Source organism: Marmota monax, unplaced genomic scaffold (genome assembly GCF_021218885.2).
Source record: "Marmota monax isolate L192 unplaced genomic scaffold, Marmota_monax_Labrador192_F-V1.1 WCK01_AAM20220418_F8-fsc00089, whole genome shotgun sequence".
NCBI classification, from domain to species: domain Eukaryota; kingdom Metazoa; phylum Chordata; class Mammalia; order Rodentia; family Sciuridae; genus Marmota; species Marmota monax.
Window position 1 is genome coordinate 7,486,937 of NW_026694744.1, and position 22,701 is coordinate 7,509,637.

Genomic DNA, 22,701 nt, shown 5'->3' on the forward strand with positions numbered 1-22,701 from the left:
CAGCACCTGATGATGAATTCCAAGCAGAATTTGCACATGTTAATAATTTAAAGTAATCAGTTCTCACCTAAGTGAAACAAACTGGCCTAAAATTTTTGGTGTCTGTGACTTATTAGGGCTCAAAATGTATATTTACAAGTCTTCTTTTTTACAAGGCCTTTAGGAATTACTGAATAGAGAACCTTGAGACTGCATGTCTATGTAACAGCAAGCACTTAATATTGGATGCTTTACTTCTAGCACATTTACCTTTCCCTAAAAGCCACAGGAACATCAGCATTCCCAAGAGATGCACTGAAAAACACTTAGAAAAAAATTCACATATCATTTTCGGGATTCCCTTTATTTTGGTGTCCTACAACCCATTCCCTTAGTAATCAGAAGGGAGACCAAGAAGTAGGTGATGTGTCTCATTAGATAACTCCTTTTCTATCATGTGTTTATGATTTTTACAATAAAAACTGATCCAGAAAGTTCAGCAAATGCCCAAAGCCTTTGGTTTTGGAAAAGAAAAAAATATATTATTCTAAAAGATGTACATTTCAACTTCATGTCCCAGTTCTCTACATCAGATAACTAGAGAAAGTAGATTGAAGTTCTGCATTGGGATACCATGAATACCCTCAGAGTCCCTAGCTGAGTACTTTTCTAAGAAAAAGTGACAAAGAGCAGGGCAGTATGGTCCCCACAGAGCTTGTGTGAAACCTTGGCCAGTGGGCAAATGGATCACATGGCTGAGGTGGGCTCCCTGGGAGAAAGGTCATTTGTTATCAACCCCACTACACTCCCCACCCTTGACTTTAACCTGCCTGTCTGACCCTGACTTTCTGTTGAGGAGTCTGAACCCCATAATAGATTGGAGGGTCAACTTGTAAAGGAAAAGAAGCCTTGGTTATTTCAGTCAATAACTCTTCCAATAGTTTCCATGAGTCACCAACATCTCTGTGCTAAGCACTGGGAGAAGGAAACAACTCTCAAGTTTCCTCTTGATAACCTTGGCCCAATCTAAACCATGCCCTCAGTCCCTCCACAGCCTCAGCTGGGTTGGAAGGCAATTCTGTGGTCTCACTGACCTTTGGCTCTCTTTCCACTGATTCATGTTCTTTTTGAAGCTACCTGTTTCAGCTACAAGGGCCTTCTGGATTATATAGGGCTGGGCTGTGACTAATCCTCTTTCCTATTACAGGTTGTCTCTGAGTGATACCACAAGAGAATAAAAGGGGACTACATGAAGCAATCTTTAAGAATTCAGGATCTGAAGTCAGGAGAAGCCAGCTTCACTTGCAAATGTTCCGTGGAAATCCCAGTAACAACACCAAGATTAAGATCTGTTCTTAATATTTACATGCTGTGGATGAGACAATGCATTTCATTCTAAGACCACAGTCTAAATTCTCTGCTATTAACTGGATATTTCCACACTGAAGTGGCTATTAGACGTTATTTTGGAGAGGGGGCATTAATTGCAGAAACAAATTTTCCATAGTTGTCAGCATGATGTGACTTGAAAATTTTAATCCACAGAAGATGTATTTTCTTATAACAATAAAACGTTTCATAGAAACCCACTTGTAGCTAGGTTTTTATCCAAAATAAAAATTCTTACTGGGGCTAAGAAATGATGGATTCTGGTTAGGAATTCTAGGTCAAATCTAAGAAAAGGAGTAGGAAGCAAGAAGGTTCAAAGAATGTTTGCAAGAGTTTGTCAAGAATGAGAGAGTAAAAAAGACATTGAAGGGCAATGATAGGGATATGAGGAAACTGTGGCAGAGACAATCCCCCTCCAAAACCTAATCCCCCTTCCTCATTAAGAGACTCTAGGGTTGGGAATGTGGCTCAGGTAGAGCACTTGCTTAGCATGCATGAGGCCCTGGGTTCCACCCCTCACACAGCAAAAAATAAAATAAAACAACAAAAGAGAGAGACTCTAAATTTCATTCACAGAGTAATGTGCCTAGCTAAAATTTTCCTTCCCAGACTCTCATGCACTAGGGGGAGCCAAGTTACAGAAAGCTTTGCTTTCTGGATATAGACATTGCACCTTGTTACTTGCCTCTTCTTCCCTCTTCCCACTTAGAAAACAGACATGATACCTGATGGTTCAGCAACCATCTTGCAACTATGAGGCAATAAACCAAAGGAGAGTGGATAAGGTAGTGGAAACTACCAAAGGAGTTTGATCCTTGGTGAAATGATGCAGACAATCCTGGGGTGTGTATCTCCCAGGTTTCTTATTCAGTCCTTCACTGTTATTTGCAGTCAAGAGCACACATACTTCATACATCAAGATCCAATGACAATGAGATTGAAAAGGATGAGAAAGATTCAATGAAAAGGGAAGAAAAAAGGTAAAAGTAAGGGGACAAGTGGGATAAATTTTACACAGATCATACAGTGGGGACCTAAAACATAGCTTAATTCATTCTCACAGAAAAGACAGACATCCTGGCTAAAAGAATAAATGTGTCGTTAAATTCTAATACAAAGATGCCCAATGTTTAAATTGGCTATATAAAATTTAACTCTCTCCTTCTGTGCTATGATTGCTAGTATGAAAGTGCATGCTTAGACATTAAAACTGGACACTTTGCATCCCACAGAGAATGGAATAGATTTAGAATCAATTTAGTAGTTCTCTTGCAATCCATTTGGTAGAGTTCCCACTGAGAACTCGTGTGCTTCACCCTCTTCACAGCCATATCCAAAAAGACCTGAGAGGAAAAATAAGTAGTAATACTCAGTAGCCCATTTTGACTCTTGCATATGCTAGTTGGGAATTAAAACACACTTATCACAAGCTGGGAGCATATAGGCCATGACACATGGAAAGTGCTAGACTGATCAATATTTAAGAAAGCACAGGCAACAGCAATAAATAAATGAAGCAAATGCAATGGGGATGCAAATCAACAATCAAGTGTGTGTTCCCTCAAAATAAGTATGTGTCCGCTTGCACAAGGGGAAACTACACAGAGCACTACATGCTCCCACAGTTCATCATTCAGACCCAAAGTGCCAGTATTGTGGAGAGAAATGGTTTCTTCACACTCATCGTGGCTCCCCTAATGTTGGTTCAGAAACTGATAAATAAGCAAAATAACAGGCTGAGAAGAGGAGCAAGAAACCAGTCATGAGGAGACCCCACTGGAGCACACTTGCAGCTTTCACTGTTCAACTTTCATTTCTTTTTCTCCTCCAATGAAGTAAGTGCAAATGTCTTTAGTATGATTTTAGTAACATAGCAGCAAATTATCAGGAATCATAATAAATAAGAATGTTGACATGCCAATACCCCTTTGTCTTTTGGACTCAAAGCTTCACATGTGTTTTGAAGTTACAAACATCAGCCTTGAGCAGTGGGGTCAGAGCTTCTTCATTTGGCATTTGTGTTCTGTCTCCTCATATGAAGCACGTGGTTCTTATGCCACCCACTTGCCCCAACAGCAGTTAGCACACCCATGGAGAAACACAGCTCAAAACTTGTAAGGGGCTCAAAGCTATAAAATGTCTATTCATTGGTGGTTTTGCTTTTTTTTGTTGTTGTTTTATTGTTTTTTATAAAAGTTTCATCCTTCTTCCCCTCCTTTCAAGCAAAGCTTTTGCTTCTGCTAGCCCTAATGCAAGATCTTTCATTGGGGATAGTAACATATCATTTGTTTATTTCTTTTAAAATGATATTATCAGTGTGTTCTCAAAATTGCTCTCTTGTTGCTAATTAAACATGATAGATTCGGGGTCCTGGTTTGCCATCTGGGCCATGTGTCTCAGAACATCCTTTTTTGTGATGATGCCAAGAAGTCTCCTGAAATGGAAAGAAAATTAAAAAAAAAAGAGGTCAGCATTACAATATGGACTCATCCCTGTCCCTAATCCCTAGTGCCATTTTCACTGAGGGACAAGGATAGGTAAAGTTTACCAGCCTACCAGTCTCCCTTGTGGTTGGGTAGGGCCAATGGAGTGAGCTCTGTCTGACCCTTGGTCCATGGGTGAAGGTAACAGATGCCACTCCCAGGTCTCCTACACATTTCTCCTCATTCCTTCTCATCTGGTAGTCAGAGGCAAAGGAGCCAGTGAAAAGACTCTGGAGAACACAGGTCTGACTTAAGAGCCACCAGATTCAAAGACCTGGGGCCATGAGTGACTATGTGGTTGAGCCCACACCTGCAAATTGCTTACCATATTGCAGTGCATAATCATTGCTACCACATTAACACATATTCACGAGTATTCTGGGCATCCTAATATTGCACCAAAGGAAGTTTAATAATAAATGATTTTTAAGTAATACTGGCACAATTTTTTCTTAAAGGTCACCCCCACTTTTTTGCAAAATATGTTTGCATAAAATCCACAATGATTATGCACTGAAATATGGTAAGATGTGACTTGTGAGAAAAATAACCTTTATTTCATTACACCACTGAGATTGCAAGCTTGTTTGTTGTTACAATAAAACTACAATGACTAATACACTCTCTTAAATTTCAATAATATAATCAATTTTAAAAGTGCTCATGAAAGCCATTGTTGAAAGCTGACCACACCACAGAAATTCCAAGTGTAAGACATTTTAAGTAAAAGAAATGTTAGGAATGAGATAAATTATTATATTTTTAATTTTATCTTACTAGAAGGGTAAAGAATAACACTCATCTCTGACCCTGTATGGAAATTTCCTCCCCTTCCAAAATCCACTGCTTTCAACTGATCAAAAGAATGGCACTTACCAGGGTCCCTTGATTAGGGTCACCTCAACTGTACATCACACAATCCCGGGGAGCACTCTCACACACACCACAATGTAAACAGTACTCCCTATATCAGGCAGTGCCCATTTGTACAACCATTCACAGCAACCCTTGTTTTGTTATTTTATTAAAAATTTAAAGGACAACCTGAAGGAATAAATTATGCACCGTGGATACAGTAAAAGGTTTGACAGAAGACAATGTGCACAACTTCTTTGGAGAAAAATTTCCATTGCCAAATAAGTTTGCAAATTACTGTTCACTGTGTCTGTATCACACATATACACCCCAAAAGGAGGGAGTAATGAGGAAGAAAGCCATGGCAGTCTCACCTTGGAATACTGTAAAGCTATTAAAATGACAGGTTTCTATTCTATGTCTTTGTAAAATGATGGCATACCAAAAAAGAATCAGAAAACACAAGTGTAATCTAACATCATTTCTTTAATTAAGGTCCAGTTAGCCAGAGTCACCTTTTGCTTATAGACAGTGACTATGAAGAAGAGATAAAATGATTCAAAGGGGTGTTCAAATCAGTTACACCTGGAGAGAAACAGGCTAGAATCCGGACTTGTTTGACTCTGACCACATTGAACCTTAAACAATCTTGAAAATGGGATTCATTTCTTAGGTGAGTTTTTCCATCTGTCCCACTAGGGAAGACAAGAAACACTGGCCCTTCCCCATTCATCCCACAGGAACATCTTTAGGACAGAGGAAATAGCAAGAGGGGTCTTTAAAAGCATGCTAAACACCACGGGTCACCTAAAACAAGTGGAGGGGTGGTGAAGGTGGATAGAGCCAGGAATTGTGGGTTTTCACTCAAGCTCTTTAGGGCTTCTTGACTTTATGGTCATAATGCATTATTTTAAATACATCTCTAAAATGTATCACAATGCAGTAAAATTGAAGATGCCCCATAAAACAAGATGCTGTTCCACCAAATCTGCCAAACTGCATTTCTGTGTTGGTCAGCCTGGGCTGCTGTAACAAAATACCACAGATGAGGTGGCTTAAACAAAAGAATTTATTTTTTCAAAGTGTCAGATCAAGGTGCCAGCAGGACCAGTTTCTCTCTCTCTTTGGCTTAGAGATGAACATAGTCATCTTCTGTGTCTTCACATGGCCTCTTTGTGCACATAGACTCCTTGTGTCTCTTCCTCTCCTTACAGGGACACCAGTCCTACTGGATTAGGGTCCTGCCCCAATGGCCTCATTTAACTTTAATTACCTCCTTAAAGGACTTGTGTCCCAATACAATCATGCTGGGGCTTACAGCTTCGACATAGGAATTTAGAAGTGGGGGGCACAATTCAGCCCATAACAGCTGTTCAGCTGCCTCTGCATTAAACAGTTGTAAACCAGCACCCTTAGAATATTTCTCTTTCTAGACCATGAGAAATTCTAAAACACGTAAGATGTATACAACTGATTTAAATAGACCTAGTTTGTTCCCCCCAAATGTTGGTATAATCCTGAATAAGATGACCCCAAAAGAAATGAACATTGTCATTCTCTGTAGTGAGATGCTGGGTTCTTCCAGGAAAACCCATCTGAGGGGATCAGGACCCAATAAGGGATCTGGTCTTCATGCACTGGAATAATGCTGGGTCGAGCTGGTGGTTCCAAAACCCCCCTTTTTCCATCCTGATTTGTCTTAGTTACTTGGGGGTCAACTGCCATAATAAGGGTCCACTGCATTCATTCAAAGAGAGCTAAACATTTTCTCAAGGGCACTATTACCCAATACTTTGTCAATTCACCTGGCTTCTATGGAAGCTTTAGTGAGCCTCTATCTCATCAGAGCTTCCCTTTTGCCTTGGCAGCCACATATGGCTGCTGAGAAGAGTTGCCCAGGCCTCCAGATCCAAGGCATGGCAAAGGCTTGGAGGTCCAGGTAAATAAAGGAGGTTTATTCTTGGGGACAGATACATTCTGTTCTTGTTCTCATGAAAATAATTAATTTTAATGGAGCAGTGATAGCAAGGAAAGGTGACTCTAACACTGGGAAGGGGCCTTATTTAAAGACAAATGAGAGTCCCTAGTAAGGATTCCTATGTGACAGCAGCCAAATGAGTCCTAATCTGGTTCTATAGGATGCTCTCTCTCTGTGCCCCAGGAAGTATTTACTCAAGGTTTCTCTGCCTTGACACTAGTGACAGTTGGGATTGGATCAATCTTTGTTGGGGGTGGGCTGTCCTTTATAATACCCAGGCCTCTACTCACAACATGCCATCAGTACCACTGCTCCCCAGTTGTAACATCCAAAATTTCTCCAGACACTGCCAAATGCATTGTACAGATGGAAGTCAAAATCACCTCTTGTCAAGAACCACTGCCCAAATTTAAAAAGTACTGAAATATTTCCATACCCATTGGTTTATAGACAATGAAGCAAATCCCCTAAAATATACCCTAATACACTCATCTTACTTCTGTAACTCCACTAATCTCATCCCAAGTGTTACTATCTGGCACCAACTCTTAAACACTTACAATATCACCCCTAGCTGGGATCTTTCAAATAAGAGAGGCCCTCTGGGGCTCAATATATAATAAGCCATCAGTATTGAAAGTAGAAACGCCAGGACTTGGCCCTACATTCTCAACATTTCACTGAACAGGTATTCCAATAGTTCAGGATTGTGCATCTTCACAGATGATGTTGGGTATCTTCAAATTGCCCCCAGTCTACTTCCCCTCTGCTGTTGTGTAGAGAACATTGATGTCCTCTGGGTTCTGGTTTGACTGGCAGGGTCCTCCACCAAAGGTCCTTGGTAGATCTCCAGATAGGACTGGCTCTGTACCCAATTCCCTTTGATCTTAAGTGTTTTACTTCTTAGGGTCTCATATTCTCATTCAAAAAGTAAAGAGAACCTAAATGTCCATCTCCTAATGAACTGATAAACATCCATACATTGGAGTACTATTTAACCATAAAAAGTATTGACACATGCTACAACTTGGGTGAACCTTGAAAAAGCTATGCTAAATAAAAGGATCAATCACAAAAGGTGACATATCATGTAATGCCACATATATCATGAGTATCCAGAATAGACAAATCCATGGAGGCAGAAAGTAGATTAGTGCTTGGCAGTGGCTGGGGGAAGGGTAGAATAGGAAGTAACTGCTAATGGGAAAAGGGTTTAGGGGGTGATGAAAATGTTCTGGATTTACAACAAAGCAACTGTTAACACAACTTTGAGAATGTATCAAAAACCCTTGAATTATATACTTTAAGATGGCAAATTATATGGTATATGAATTATATCTCTGAAGGAAGGAAGAAAAGAAGGAAGGAAGGAAACAAAGTTAAACATAGACTTACCACATGACTCTCCAATTCCGCTCTAAGAGAAATGAAAATATATGTTCACACAAAAACCTGCACACAAGTCTTATTCGTAACAGTATGATTTATAACAGCCAAGAAGTAGAAACAACCCAAATGTCCATCAATAGAAGAATGAATAAACAAAATGTGGTCTATCCATACAACAAATGATATTCAGCCATAATCAGAATGAAGTACTGTTACAGGCTTCAACATGAATGAACTGTGAAAATACTCTGCTGAGTAAAAGAGGCCAGCCACAAGACCACATAGGAGATGACTGCATTTACTCACAAGATCCAATAGGGACCAACCCACAGAGACAGAGAGTAGGTTAGTTGTTGCCTAGGGCTGGGGTACAGGAGGTGACAGCTAAGGCGTACAGGGTTTCTTTATAGTGTAATAGAAATATTCTAAAGTTGATGGTAGCAATGGATACATAATTCATTTTTTACTAAAACTACTGACTTAAACATTTTACATAGGTGAATTGTATGGTATGTGAATTATCTCAATAAGCTGTAAAATAAATAAATCAGTATAAAAATAAAGGCAGGACCGCAGGGGCTATACAATGACCCTTCAGATGCTAGATGACAGAAACACAGGGAAGGTCAAAGAATTCTCTGACCTCTTGCAGAATGCATAAAAATGAAGGGTAAGAGAACAGTAAATGGAAGTGTAAAAACGCGAGCATTCACAAGGTTTGGGATTTTGATAGTTTTTTCAAAATTAAAAAAAGTGACAGTTATAAGGCCAGCAGCTTATACTTATAATATGCTGCTAAGCAAGATGTGATCAGGAGTGAAATCACAGCAGATACAAACAGATCAGCTCACACACAGAGCACCCACAGGGGTTGTTAGGCAGTGGGAGGGGCTCTGCAGCTGATGGACTAATGGACAGACCCTCAATTTAAAACCACTCATTCAGCTTCTGCCATCTATTTTCTACGGGAAAGCCTGCTTTAGGACACTCTCCTCAGGAACACCTGCTTTGGGTAGCATCAATTACATTGAATTGTGTCCATGTTCCTTAGCAGATAACAGGCTCCTTGACTTCTTTTAAAAACACTTCCTGATCCTCCCCAGCCCTCAGCCAAAATAGATGCTCAGTAAAATATTGATTACACCAATGTCTCTTCAAAAAAAAAAAAATGACTACTAGTGTCATATTTGCAAAGATAAGAACTCTACTAAAATACAACATGCATCCACACATCCCCCTCCCATATCTATAAAGCCTGGGTTTCATTTCCTTGTCTTTATTCTGGAGACAGTATCAAAAGATGAGGCATAGCCAGATGCTGTGGCAGAGGCCTGTTCTCCTGGCTACTCAGGAGGGTAAAGCAGGAGAATCGCTTGAGTCCAGAAGTTCAGGCCCAACCAGGCAACACAGAGACCTCACATCAAAAACCAAAACCAAGCATTTACAATTCCAAAAACCTTTTCACTTCCTCTGTCTGAAAGTTACATTAGGTACAACGACATTGAGAAACTATTAATTCAGGTGTGGGCATAAATTGTGCCAGGGGCCTACAAGAGTAATTATTACAATAGAAGAAAGCTAAACATCAACCCAAAAAGAGGCAACATCAAATCCTGTTGACTTCATTAGTGGTTTGAAGTGTTCTCTTTGATTTAAATCAAGTGTTTGAACTTTCAGCCCCTTTGGGTGGCAGATCAAGTGAATTGATTGAATTGAATTGAATTGATTGAATTGAAGTGAATTATGATTCCAGATTCACTGGAATCATAAATGGCTAGACAACGACCAAGAACATAATTCAGATTTGAGCAGCTAGGCTCTTCTGAGAAATCTAACCTAACCAGACCTAATGTACCCCTAGTAGGGTTTGGGGGAAATCTGCCACCATCTCCTCTAGTTGCTTTTCCTTTCTAGAACCTTCACAGGGCAAATCTTACCCAAATTTGCTCTTAGTCACTGGAGGCTTCCTAGACTCCTGCATTTTGGGGACAAAACTCCTCTGGATTCTGGTCTGGTTTCATGATTATTTTAGGCCCCAGGCCCTGAGAAATCCTGAAGATGATCCAGGTCAAGGAACAGGCCCAGGCTCTCAGCCATCTTGAGCAGGGAAGGCACATGGTGAGGGAACGCATCAAAAACGCGAGCTGGCTTGAGATGGGCTCACTCTGGCTGAAAGCCCGAGGAGATGAAGATGAAAGGCCCCGCAAACAAGGATCCCTTGCCAGCACTAACGTAGCAGCATCTGTGTTTGTTTAAAATATGTAGAGCCAGAGAGAATGATTTTGCTTTCTCACAGAACATTCGGAGCCAACTTCGGCACCCAGATCTTCTCAGGAAAGCCTCATGGGGCTCTGTGAGGTGAGAGTGGGTGTTAAGGCAGAATTTCCTGCCCACACTGGAAATTCCAATGAAAACTGACATTGGATTATTATTTTAAAGGAAAGAAGAAACTGCTATACACTTGAGATGGCAAGGGTGATCACAGTGGTATTTATGCCAAGAGCTGGAAATCTAAATGCAGAAATCAACTTCAGCAGTTCTCAAACTGGGGTCCTTAGACCAGCAGCCTTATCTGAGAGTTTGTTAGAAATGCACATTCTCAGGTCTTACCTGAGACCTCAGGGATCAGCAGCTCTGCAGTGGACCCCAGCAAACTGGGTTTAACCTGGAGGTTTAATCTGCCAGGCCATTCTTAGGGCAGGCTCAACTTTGAGAAATTACAAAGCTCCTTTAACATTCTGTGGCAGAAATGACCTCTAGCTTCAAATACAAGGACCAATTTGTTTGTTCCCTATTAATTGCACCTCCCATGTACAAGATGCCCTTCTGGCTGCAGTTAGAGCTAAGGACATACTTCCTGCCAGCTAGGAGTTCTCTGGGTGATTGTGCACATTTCGTCTCTTGCAGAGCCTATATCCCTGTTACTAACACAGCAGGCAAAAAGCTGAATGGATAGGATTGCTTATTTGCTTAGCCATAACATCCAGTCCAGGATCAGGGTCACTCAACCACAATATCAAGTGAACTTTTTGGGCCACACTGTGTTGTTGTTGTTGATGATGATGAGGGCTGCCTTGGCATTCCAGATGTTTAGCAGCATCCTTGTTCCCTACCTACCAGATGACAATAGCACCTCTCGATCTAGTTGTGATATCTGACATTGCCCCTAGTCATTGTCCCACATCTCTAGGGGACAAAACCACCCCTGTTGAGAACTACTAAGTTAAACTAGAGTGTACTGCCTTCAGAAATGTAAACTACTTTAGTTAAGCCTCTTGGTTCTATAAAGGCCTAAATCATCATCACCAAAACCCATTCCCTCATTGCCAGCACCCAGCTTAGAAGGAATGAAATAGACTGATAACTTAGGTTCCAGGACATGCAGAGCAAGCCAGTCCCTTTCTCTACCCAAGCTTCTGAAACTATGGAACTTGGGGTACATGTTGAGACAAAAGAATGGCCCTTGGAGAACTGCACCTCCAGCACTGTTGTAGTGCTTTGACTTTTTTATTGATACTTTACTGGTTTGTAATAATACAAAACAAAAGTAATTGCATGGCTGGGTACAATGGTGCACACCTATAATCTTTGTGACTTGGGAGGCTGAGGCAAGAGAATCTCAAGTTCAAGGCCAGCTTAGGCAACTTAGTGAGACCCTGCCTCAAAATAAAAAGAGCTGGGGATGTAGTTTTGTGGTAAAGCACCCCTGGATTCAATCCCCAGTAGCACATGCACATGCACGTGCGCATACACACACACACATACACACACACACACTATAGAGCATGATAGCAGAAACAATGCCAAGAGGCTATCTAATATCTCATTCTCCAATACCATTTGTTTGGCAAAGATGACATTGTTTCACACTGGGAATGACCTGAGTATAACATAGACTTTGCATTTGCTCGTGTGTGATTTCATCCATGAGAAACCAGGAGAGCACAGACAGTAGCACCCAGCTGAACCCAGCAGCATTGGAGGACACAAGGTGCACATATGCACACCCCTTGAACACACTGTTTCAGTTCACGCGAATGTGAGAAGCCACAGCCATCCATCTAGCTGTGATAACTGCCCCTATTCCAAGTCACAAGATGTAGTCCTTCAGATGTCTGTTCCACAGTCAAGTTCAGGTCTTTTTCAAGGTTAAGTGACATATTGTCATATTCAAATATTTCCTAACCATTTAACATGTGCAAAATGTTGTAAAACTACCATTTTTATTGTGTTCTTATCTCAGTTTTTTTGGGGGGGTTGTTTTGTTTTGTTTTGTTTTTGGTACCAGGGATTGAACCCATGGGCACTTAACCATGGAGCTACATCCCCAGCCCTTTTATATATTTTTTCCTTTTTTGTATTTTATTAGAGACAGAGTCTTGCTGAGTTGCTTAGGGCCTCACTAAGTTGCCAAGGCTGGGTTTGAACTCATGATCCTCCTGCCTCAGCCTCCTGAGTCACTGAGATTACAGGCATGTGCCACCATGCCTAGCTCATTTTAAAAAAAGTATATTACTAATGAAATTTTTGAATATCATGTATCTAATTCCATTTTTCCCATAGGTCCTATGGTTTTCACTGCTCTATTTTGGATAGCTCTGTGGTTTTGAGGAACATATGTTACATTACAACAGAACTAGCTGTACCTTCTTCCATAACCCAAATGTCATATGGCAGTAGAAAAAGCAACACCAAGCCCTTCTCCTCTGGCTCCTCCCCTTTTGACTCAACCCTCAGGCTGAGCCCAGAGAGTAGTCTAACCTGGAAGTTTCCTCTACCTTTCCAGGCTGCACTGGCCACCTTGCTCTAAGTTCCAAAGCTCCCTCTACATTTACTTCTCCATACATTCATCACAGCTTATTGGCATCTCCTGTCAAGGACAGGTCTGTCCCAGTGGATGGTTGAGTTCCTTAAAGGTAGAGACCAGGTCTTAGTCATCTTTTTCTCCCAAGTCTGGCCACAGTACATGTTCTGTTTATACTGGTCCACCTACTCACCCACTCCGAGTCACCAGGCACTGCCGGAGCCCCAGTTTCCGGAAAATGTCCACCACTGTCTCCATGGGTGTATGATCTGTAACCGTGAAAGGGCTGAGGTTCAGGATGCGACGCAGCTTCAGGGGGTGTGGACTGTTGGCTGGCAGCTCAGGGGGCTCCTCCGTGAAGTACATGATGGAATTGCTCACGATGCCCTCCTGCCTCTGCCTGGCATTCTCTAGAATGGGGTAAGTAGGAACAATAAGCCACATGTAAATTCTTCTCTTAACTACCCTCCTACCATCCCCCACACAGCATCCCAGAATCCCACAGAAAAGGGGTTCAAGGGCAAATGACACATTCTTAATGAGGGGATTCAGCCAAACATCTGTGAAATTGGCATTTCTCTAAGCTAATGCTGTGTGAGGCACCCCCTGCTGTGACCAGACCATTCATTGCCGATGCCTTACAAGATGGGCCTGACCAACATGGTTCCTTTGGGGATATTCACTGCTTTCTCCTGCACTCCAGAGCACCCCAAACAGCCCAGAACCCTTCATTCTTGCTTTCCAAACACTCCTTCACCTCATCATGGACTAAAGTTTGTCATGACAAGAAACCACATTTAGCTGCCCAGTGACCTTAAAACACCGTTTTTTACAAACTAACTTACAACTGGCCTAAATGGCATTATGAATCCTAAGAGGAACAAGAAACCAATAAGACCAGCCCAGGCTCACAGCCCAGAAATGCAGCTCAATCCCAAATATGACCCTTGGGACCAAAGAAACAACCCCAGAAAAGCTGCATCCCCCCCACTCCTTGGATCTCCTCTCTTAAAAATGGGCCATTTTGTAGATTTCTCAAAGAAAGATAGTAAAACTGTTATGGTAGCAATTAGTCTATTTCTGTCTGTAGGCAAAGCCATGTGAAGCTGAAGAAAAGTAGGGTAACAGGAACTCATTAGAAATACAGCTTAATGCAGTGCTAGAAACCCAGGCTATTTTAAGTCACACATGAAACAAATCCATCGGTCTCAAGATATTTCTCCAAGGCGATTTTCCTTCTGTTGGAATTTTAATCTTTCTTTTGGTTCGTGGGAAAAGGTTAGGGAAAATGTACAGCAGGGCCTGCTTTAAAATGAATCCTGGTTTCTATAATACATTTCTTGCCTTGTCAAAGACTACTATTCACCTACATTGTTCTTTCAAAAATAAAATTCGAACTACCTCCTCTAAGGCCATTTAGTGCAATAGAGCACTCTAATGGAAAGCTGGCAGCATTTGGGGTCAGGCTGAGTCTGAAAAAGGGTCTCTGTTGAAAAGAGGAATAGAGAGCCTGCTGGGCAAATGCCTGCACATTATATGGGTCAGGTTAAATCTAGTTACATCAAGTGGGATATGATTCAACCACAAATACCAGACGACACTGACGCACATGTTTTCAAATGCAGATCCTGCCTGACACACTCTGCATGTTCTCCTAAATCAAGAGGGTTCTATCCTCCACACCAGGGCAGGGAGGCAACAGCCAACACAATATTTATATGCTTCTTTCCATAGACCAGTTGATTCTCTTAAAGTTCCACATAACAGGATTTTTATCTATTTCAATGATCAGACTGAACAACAGGATTGAATCAAGCCACAAACCCCAATCAAGAACTGATCACATGGATTTGCTCAACCCCTTATAAAACCAAATACAACTTAGCAAGACATATATCCAGTTGCTAAAATAGACAACAAAGTTATATTTCTTCTGAATCTACGGATTGGGCCAGAAACCTTGATTCTAGCAGCCACTCCACTCAGTGAACTCTTACACGCCAGTGAACTCCCACTGCCTGAACAATGCCTAGCACATGGGAGACACAAACAAATATTTGTCACATGCATGCATGCATGAATGAGTCAGTCTCCTAAATATCAGTGTATCTGGTTCTTATATCATGGAGAACCGAGCCTATTTCATGGAACATTCATTAGGAAAGAAAGCCCATGAGCTATTTACTACCAAGCAAAGATCACAGGCATCAGCTAGGGTCAGAGTTGGAGAACTAAGATGGCTACTTTAAGTGACAACTGCTACTCTCTGCAGAAGGGCTTTGCTAGGTTTCTTTGGAACTGTATTATAAAGACTTATATTAAGCCTTCAAATGTTGGAGGTGGAGGTGCTACATACAAAATAAAAGCTGATGAATGGAAGAAAAACCAGCAAGAAAGCTCTATGCAACTCTCTATTGGAGTCAACTCCTAGTTTGCACCAGAAATATTCATCAGTCACCAAACACTTGCAAAAGCCATGAATGCTCAATATATATCTCCTGCATGAAAAAATAAACCAACTCCTCACCCAGGGGATAAGCCAGTGCCATGAGAAAACAGACTCACAGACCCCAGAAACTTTGGGGAGCCCAAGTTGGGAAAGAATTTTTAAAAATATAACACAAAATACACATTTTTAAAAGACCTGAAAGACAAGGAAGAATGTACTGAATATGAACCATGGCCTCTAGAGAGGTGAGAATGTAGGTGCCAATTAGGGTTTGAATCTAGAATGTCCCCCAAAAGGCCCAGGGACTTAAAAACTTCATGCCCGCAGGTGAGACTTTTATGAAATGATTAGATCATGAGGGCTCTAAATTTATTGGTGGATTAATCCATTTGATGAATTAATAATTCAGAAATGATTGAGAGGTGGGGCCTAGTTGGAGGAAGTTGGTTACTGGAGGCATGCCCTTGGGACTATATCTTGTCCCTGGCCCTTGCCCACCCCTACTCCTTCCTGGTTGCCATGAGCTGAAAGCTTTCTTCCACCATGATATTCTGTCTCACTTCAAGTCCAAAGAAATGGCTAACGGACCATAGACTGAAACTTCTGAAACTATGAGCCACAATAAACCTTTTCTCCCCTAATGTTCATGTCAGGTATTGTCACAGTAACAAAAACTAACATAGTATCTTTTTAAAAAGTTTCTAATAGTCTATGAGTGTGTATTACTTTTACGTTAAAAATGTAATACATTATTTTAAAATATTTTAAAGTTCAAGTAGATCAGTTATTTTTTAAATGTTTTTAGTTGAAAGACTTATAATATATTGTGCTAGAACTAGCCTCAGTGGCCACATTTCCCGAAAAATGATATACATTTAATGAGCTCCCACTAAGGTTATTCAACTTCCCATTCCAGTTTCTAGCAGCAGTAACACCAGAGGCAAAGAAAGTAGTTGATAAAATGCTAGTGAGATGGATTTCATAAACTATGATAGGTCAAGAAATTTTTGAAAATTGGAAACAATCTTCACACATACTGGAAGTTATTAAGTGGCTTTAGAGCAATGGTTCTCAACTGGGAGCAACTCTACCCCTACCCTCAGGGGACTTTTGAAAATATCTGGAGACATTTTTGGTTGTCACAGTTGGGAAACTACTGGTATCTAATGGGTTGAGATCAAGGATGCTGCTCAACATCCTATAATAAACAGGACAGTCCCCACCATAGAGAAAGATCCGGCTCCAAATGTCAATAGTGTTAAGGCTGAGGACCTCTAGAGTACATATGTTTTTAGGGAGGAAATGCTCTATCATTCCATTCATTAAAAATGCTTCCATAAGGAGCAAATTTTTACCACATTCACATCAGATAGAGCACAATCTCTAGTATATATAAAGAATCAAAAAATCTTAACACCACAAAAACAAATAACCCAATTAATAAGTGGGCCAAGGAACTGAACAGACACTTCTCAGAAGATGGCATACTATCAATCAACAAATATATTTAAAAAAATGTTCAACACCTCTAGCAATTAGAGAAATGGGAATCAAAACCACTCTAAGATTTCATCTCACCCCAGTCAGAATGGCAGCTATTAAGAATACAAACAACAATAAGTGTTGGTGAGAATGTGGGGAGAAAGGCACACTCATACATTGCTGGTGGGACAGCAAATTGGGGTAGCCAAAAAGGAAAGCAGTATGGAGATTCCTTGGAAAACTTGGAATGAAACCACCATTTGACCCAGCTATCCCACTCCTTGGTTTATACCCAAAGGACTTAAAAACAACATACTACAGGGACACAGCCACATCAATGTTTATAGCAGCATAATTCACAATAGCTAAATTGTGGAACCAACCTAGATGCCCTTCAGTAGATGAATGGATAAAGAAAATGCAGTATATATACACAATAGAATATTACTCAGCATTAAAAGAGAATAAAATCATGGCATTTGCAGGTGAATGGATGGAGTTGGAGAATATAATGCTAAGTGAAGTAAGCCAATCCCAAAAAAACCAAATGCTGAATGTCTTCTCTGATATAAGGATGCTGATTCATAGTGGGGATTAGGAGGCAGCATGGGAGGAATAGATGAACTTTAGATAGGGAAAAGGGGAGGGAGGGTAAGGGAGGGGGCCTGGGGGTAGGAAAGATGGTGGAATAATACAGACATCATTACCCTAAGTACATATATGAAAACACAAATGGTGTGACTCTACTTTGTGTACAACCAGAGACTTGAAAATTGTGCTCTATTTGTGTAGTATGAATTAAATTGCATTCTTCTGTCATATATAACAAATTAGAATAAATAAAATAAAATAAATGCTTCCATAAGACAGATGCAATTAATGAGAAAGGCTAAAATAGAAAGCTGGAAGCAACCACTATGCTGGTTAGTACAAAGATGATATAAAAAATATAAAGGCTATAGAGAAGAAAAAGTAGAATATTTGACAAGTTATTATCTACTAAGGCATGAAAAAGACCCTCTGCATTATATTTTAACATCCTCTGCAGAGAGTAGTTGACACCACTTTTCTCTATGACCCATTAGAATAATTAACAGCCCTCCCAGGCAAAAACCTCTTTAACCCTAAATAGCTCATCAGACAGATCTGACACTTATCTTCTGGTTCAGTCCTGGATGGAGATCCCTTTCTGCAAGTAAGCATCTTCCATATGTTGGAGAATCATTATTAAGTCATCCACCAGACGAAAAAATTGAGAGGTCCCTCAATTCTTCCCCATAACTCCAGCTTTCCATCCCTTTAATCATCATTGTGGCTTCCCATTGAGGCCTCTCTGAACCCTTACTGGCTTAATTGCAAAATTCAAGACAGAAAGAGCCTCATATCTGCAAAGAGTAAGGCAAGGTAAAGGCCCATTTACCAGGAATTTGAACAAGGGTCACCTACGGTCCTGCCTGTTAGTAATTTGTGATGCCAAAGACAGCCACCTTGCCCAGGTGATGCTAACTATCACTCACTAACAAAGACAATGGCTGCACCTTGGCATTCCACAGATGGACTAAAAACTGGCAAAAGATTTTCGGCTCCACATGAGCAGCTGCTACAACTTAAAATATGACAAGTAAGAAAAATCCTTATTTTCCTCATTTAGCATTCTTTCCTTATGATAATTACCTTGGATCTATCCTGCCATAACCTTTGCCCCCAATTCCCCTAAAAATGAAATTGACATGGAATAGTTTTTAACTGAGTGCTAATGTCATATTTCTATATTCATAAGAGAGCACATAATTCCTCAAATATAGGTCTCATGAATTTCTCCATGAAAATACAGTGACTCTTCTATTTCCACAGATCAGGAAAACAGCTTCTCTGATTCCTCAGAGCAAAACACCCCTCGCCTTTCCACAAACTGTGTAAATAACAGCTTCTACACTATTATGGGACTGATTGAAAGCATAGAGGTATTATTTACACTGCATGGTGCCTCTTCAGACATTCCAAACATAGCTTGTGAGAGAGTGCGCGCTTGCAAAGCTTCAATTTCTTCTCTAACTGGTTGATGCCAATTACTGCTTCCCACTTGATTACAGTAATGGATTTCAGCAAAATTAGTAAGCTGTCTCTTAGCAGGTGTGCCTGGGGCTACACAATAGGTAATGGATTCTGTGACATTTATTGCTTTAGTTTCTAAATTTCAACCTTTGCTTAAAAGATTTTAGGGATTGAATAAATTTTTAAAGGCTGCTGATTACATTATTTTAAAACAAACCCAGCCCTACTTAAACAACTTTAAAAAATTCACTATTTGTAAGGCAATATTTACCCCTAAAGGCACTACCTGTTCTGTGACAGGACCTATAATAAAGAGAAGCATCACTGAGCTTTCGAGCACAAACTTGCTATGGTGTCTAAAATGTAAAATCAATCTTTGGTTTGGGGGAGCTAAACATGCTTGAGCGGCACACTAAAATTAGAGGGTATAGCTTATCTAAACTAATTTTTATAAAGCCTTTGAGAAAGATACTTTAAAGCTATTTAACATAGGGAAGAGGTTTTAGAAATTGAAGGGAAGTGCCTTAGAAACAGGAACAAAGGGCGGGTTGGGGGGAAGCAATTGTCTGGTGAAGATGTGTTCTCAGTGGGGCAATTGGGGAAAGAAAGTCCCAGTGACTATAAGGAACACTCTAGAAGGTGTAAGGGAGAGTAACATGAGCCATGCCATGGGCCCCAGTCTATCATGGGATGTAGGGAAGCTGTGCAGATCATGGAGCAAGGATGCTGAGTGTGGGGGAATGGTGCTCACCTTATGCAGGAGATGCACTATGCTGATCCCTCCCCCTGCTGCATCTTGAGGTTGACAGGACTCCACCCCTCCAAGGCTCACTACCCCTACTTGCCTTGGGCTCCCTACAATTCTCTCCCAAGTCTCTGGCCTTCAGTTCCCTCTGTCTTTGGAATCCTCCCACCTTCTGCTCCCTCTCTACTGCAGCCATCCTTAGGCTACTTGAGGCCCACAGATTGGTTCTCTGAGGTGCCTGTCTTTGGACACTCCACCTGGCCATGAATCATCCCTTTCTCTCCTACCCCAGTTCCACAGCCTACCTCTTAGGGCAGCTAATATCAGTTCAAACATGAGGAGAAAATGATTACATAGAACTGATTTCTAATGATATTACTAGTTAAACCACATGGACTTCTAACTGGTGGAGTGGGACATATGTTATACACTGTAGCAAAGACTTGAGCAGGGGCCAGCCAGGTATCAGAGGCAGAGTACTCAGCACCTAAGTCAGCTGGGTATCCTGCCTGAAAGCCCATCTTTGAGATCAGCTTGGCCTGGGCAACTCCAGGCTCTCACATTATCACTTCCTGCTCAACTTCATCCAAATAACTTCTTTAAAATGCAGTGGCAAACAGCTTGCCTCCTAGTAGTAATGGGGCCCTGATGGCTGCCTGCACACATGGAAGTCAATTTCCAACCAAGTATGTCTATCCCAGGGTGTGGGCTTAAACCTTTGCTCCTCACAGTGTGACTTGGGGAGCTCTGGAGGAATGCAGAGTCTCAGGCCCCACCCAGGCCTGCTCAATCAGAATCTGCATTTTAACCAGATCCCAGGTGACAGATCTGCACTGAAGCTTCACAACCCCTGGCTTAAAGAACACTCACTCAAACTCCTTTAATACTTCTAGGGGTACAAACGCTGCCATCCAATCATCTCAGTAAAAAGTGATCTTCCCTCTCCTTACTCACTTATGGCCAGGATCAGCTCCCTCCTCTGGGCGAACCCAATGAGACGCTCAGAGTCTCTGGAGACCACCACTGGGAAGCCATTGTAGTCTGTCTCCTTAATCAGTGTCTCCACATCCTCCACGGTCATGCTGTCCTGGGTGAGCACCGACAGTGGTGGCTCTCCCCGCCGGGGCCGCATCACGTCAGTGGCCAGGGTGCGGTGGGTGAACTCATCCTTCACGTCAAGAAATGGGTACCCATTCAGGTGGATGTGGGCCTCATAGATGCCTTCTTTCCCAAAAGCATCGGCCACCCACTTGCTGGTCACAGCTGCTGCCATCAAGGGCACAATGTACTCCAGACCACCAGTTAATTCAAACATGATGACCACCAGTGACACTGTCATCCTGGTAACTCCACCTGCAATGGAAGAAGAGAGGAGTGCAATTCTTGGACTCAATCCAAAGCCCTTATTAGGGCACAATTTGTGAAAACTGACAGGCTCACAACCCCCAAATGCAGCTCAATCCAAGTCTCCAAGTTTTCCTTAAGAGAAATAAGACTCCAGTTCTCCTCATATTTATTCTAATTTGGCCTGGCATCAGGGAACTGGAAGTAACCTGACTAGGGGCACATGCTTGGGTTTTTGGTGAGTGGATCCTACATGGGCTATATAGGCTTCCAATTGAGCAAGCACCCATAATCTGGAAAACTGTAGAAATTCTTAGGGTTATCAAACTAGGGACAGACCCAACTTTGTATCCCTTGGTATTTAAAGAGACAATCCAAACCAACAACTAATCCAATAAACTTAAACCAGTGTTTTTTGAATTCAATACTAAGGACATTCCTTGTTATCAGGATTGTCCCATGCACTAAAGCAAGTTTAGCAGTATCTTTGGCCTTTATTCACTATATATGAGTGGCACCCCCATTTGTGATAACCAAAAATGTCTCTAGGCATTGCCAGGTGTCCCAAGACATCAGAATTACTGGCTGAGAATCATTGTTCTAGCTAGTACAGCTTTAAAAGAATCGAAGCTCCATCAGCCTGGTCCTCTGAATGACTGGGTGGAAAAGACTCTTATGAACACACATACATGTATATATAATATATATGTTATCTATGTGTGTGTGTGTGTGTGTGTAAATGCTGTGAGCAAGATATATAACACTGTGTTAAGCCATTGAGATGTAGCTTACTTGTTACTGCAGCATAACCTAGCCTATCCTGAGTAATCCCAATGACCAAGTCCCTGTCTTCCTTCATGCTGGTCCTCTAAGTCAGATCAGCATGCCACTCCCTCCCTCCCCACTTGTAGACATACCTAGGCAGGCAGCAGCTCCCACCATTGCATAAAGTCCTGGTGTGACACAGTCTGCCCCAGGTCTGCACCAGTTCCTGAAGATTATCCAATCATGGTGATGGTAGGCCAGCTGCTCCACACCAATTCCCACCATCCTGCCTGCCATGGCTCCCACAGCCATGCTGGGGATAAAGAGGCCTGAGGGGATCTGGAGGGAGCACACAGAGAAAAGCAGACTAGGAAAGGAAGCCGAGTTCCTGCCTCCTAACCCCCAGGAAATGAAATCCCCCTTCAACAAGCACTCTTTTGGCTTTAGCCTTCAAAGGAGGTGCAACTCTTCAAAACAAGTCAGCTGGGAAGAGGTGGGACAAGCGATTTGACCTGCTTAGTAAGTGAGTCTACTGCAACTTGGAGAGAATGCAATTTGACACTTTCATTTCCTCTCCTTCAAAAGCTGGCCAGTTTGCCTGCTGTGGATTAAAGAATGATAAGCCTCACTGCAAATAACATTCAAAGTGAGCATCTGTCACCTGAGACTCTCACCACTTTCTTGCTCCTCTTGCTGTGTCATTCAGATTGGCTTTGAAAATTAAATGTCAAGTCACAGCATGAAAATGGAATAGAAGGGTCTGCAATTGCTCCCAGGTAAAATAGAGAAGCTGAATGCATCGTTGCAGCTGCCTGGGTCTTCCAAAAGGCTTTTCAAGGGCTCACTACCCTCTTTAAAGGATGATTGCTGGACACTCGTCAGAGACAGATGAGGGAAAGTACCCTTTTCCTAACGAAGTACATTTTCCAAGAGGCATTCTGATATTTTTCCAGCCAGGGTAGAGGCAGCAAAGAAACAGACTAT

General features: G+C 41.6%; 1 protein-coding gene across 2 annotated transcripts in view; it reads right to left on the reverse strand.

Moving 5' to 3' along the window:
* Positions 1–327: 327 nt before the first annotated feature.
* Positions 328–22,701, reverse strand: part of Clcn4 (chloride voltage-gated channel 4) — a 71,789-nt gene continuing 49,415 nt past the window's right edge. For both annotated transcript variants that reach the window (XM_046424279.2, XM_046424280.2), the window contains exons 10-13: positions 21,870–22,056; positions 20,563–20,961; positions 13,071–13,287; positions 328–3,802 (exon numbers count right to left, since the gene is read on the reverse strand). In XM_046424279.2, coding sequence (XP_046280235.1) covers positions 3,712–3,802; positions 13,071–13,287; positions 20,563–20,961; positions 21,870–22,056 — 894 coding nt within the window. In that variant the 3' untranslated portion in view covers positions 328–3,711. The remainder of the gene's footprint in view (positions 3,803–13,070; positions 13,288–20,562; positions 20,962–21,869; positions 22,057–22,701) is intronic.